Raw genomic sequence first — 771 nt, forward strand, 5'->3', positions numbered from 1 at the left:
AGGTACCTACCAGGGCCAGTGGGCCGGCGGCATGCGGCACGGCTATGGCGTGCGCCAGAGCGTGCCCTATGGCATGGCCACGGTGATCCGCTCGCCGCTGCGCACCTCCCTGGCCTCGCTGCGCAGCGAGCAGAGCAACGGCAGCGTGCTCCACGACGCCGCCGCCGCCGCCGACAGCCCGGCCGGCACCCGCGGCGGCTTCGTGCTCAACTTCCACGCCGACGCCGAGCTCGCGGGCAAGAAGAAGGGTGGCCTCTTCCGACGCGGCTCCCTTCTTGGAAGCATGAAACTTCGCAAGTCCGAATCCAAGTCTTCCATCTCGAGCAAGCGCAGCTCCGTGCGCAGCGACGCGGCGATGAGCAGAATTAGCTCGAGCGATGCCAACTCCACGATCAGCTTCGGCGACGTGGATTGCGATTTTTGCCCCGTGGAAGACCACGTCGATGCCACCACCACGGAAACCTACATGGGCGAGTGGAAGAACGACAAGCGCACTGGCTTCGGCATCAGCGAGCGCTCCAACGGCATGAAGTACGAAGGCGAGTGGGCAAATAACAAGAGGCATGGATATGGCTGCACCGTGTTTCCTGACGGCTCCAAAGAAGAGGGAAAATACAAAAATAATATTCTGGTCCGTGGAATAAGGAAGCAGCTTATTCCTATCAGAAATACAAAAACTAGGGAGAAGGTGGACAGAGCAATTGAAGGTGCGCAAAGGGCAGCCGCCATGGCGAGAACCAAAGTGGAAATAGCGAATTCAAGGTATGTCCA

At 59.7% G+C, this 771-nt stretch overlaps 1 protein-coding gene across 5 annotated transcripts in view; it reads left to right on the top strand.

Annotated features, from left to right (window-relative positions):
- Positions 1 to 771, top strand: part of JPH1 (junctophilin 1) — a 76,711-nt gene that overhangs the window by 6,002 nt on the left and 69,938 nt on the right. For all 5 annotated transcript variants that reach the window (XM_044765896.2, XM_044765894.2, XM_044765893.2 and 2 more), the window contains exon 2: positions 3 to 762. In XM_044765896.2, the coding sequence (XP_044621831.1) occupies positions 3 to 762 (760 nt within the window). The remainder of the gene's footprint in view (positions 1 to 2; positions 763 to 771) is intronic.

This window comes from Equus asinus, chromosome 12, assembly GCF_041296235.1.
Source record: "Equus asinus isolate D_3611 breed Donkey chromosome 12, EquAss-T2T_v2, whole genome shotgun sequence".
In the NCBI taxonomy this organism is placed as follows: Eukaryota; Metazoa; Chordata; class Mammalia; order Perissodactyla; family Equidae; genus Equus; species Equus asinus.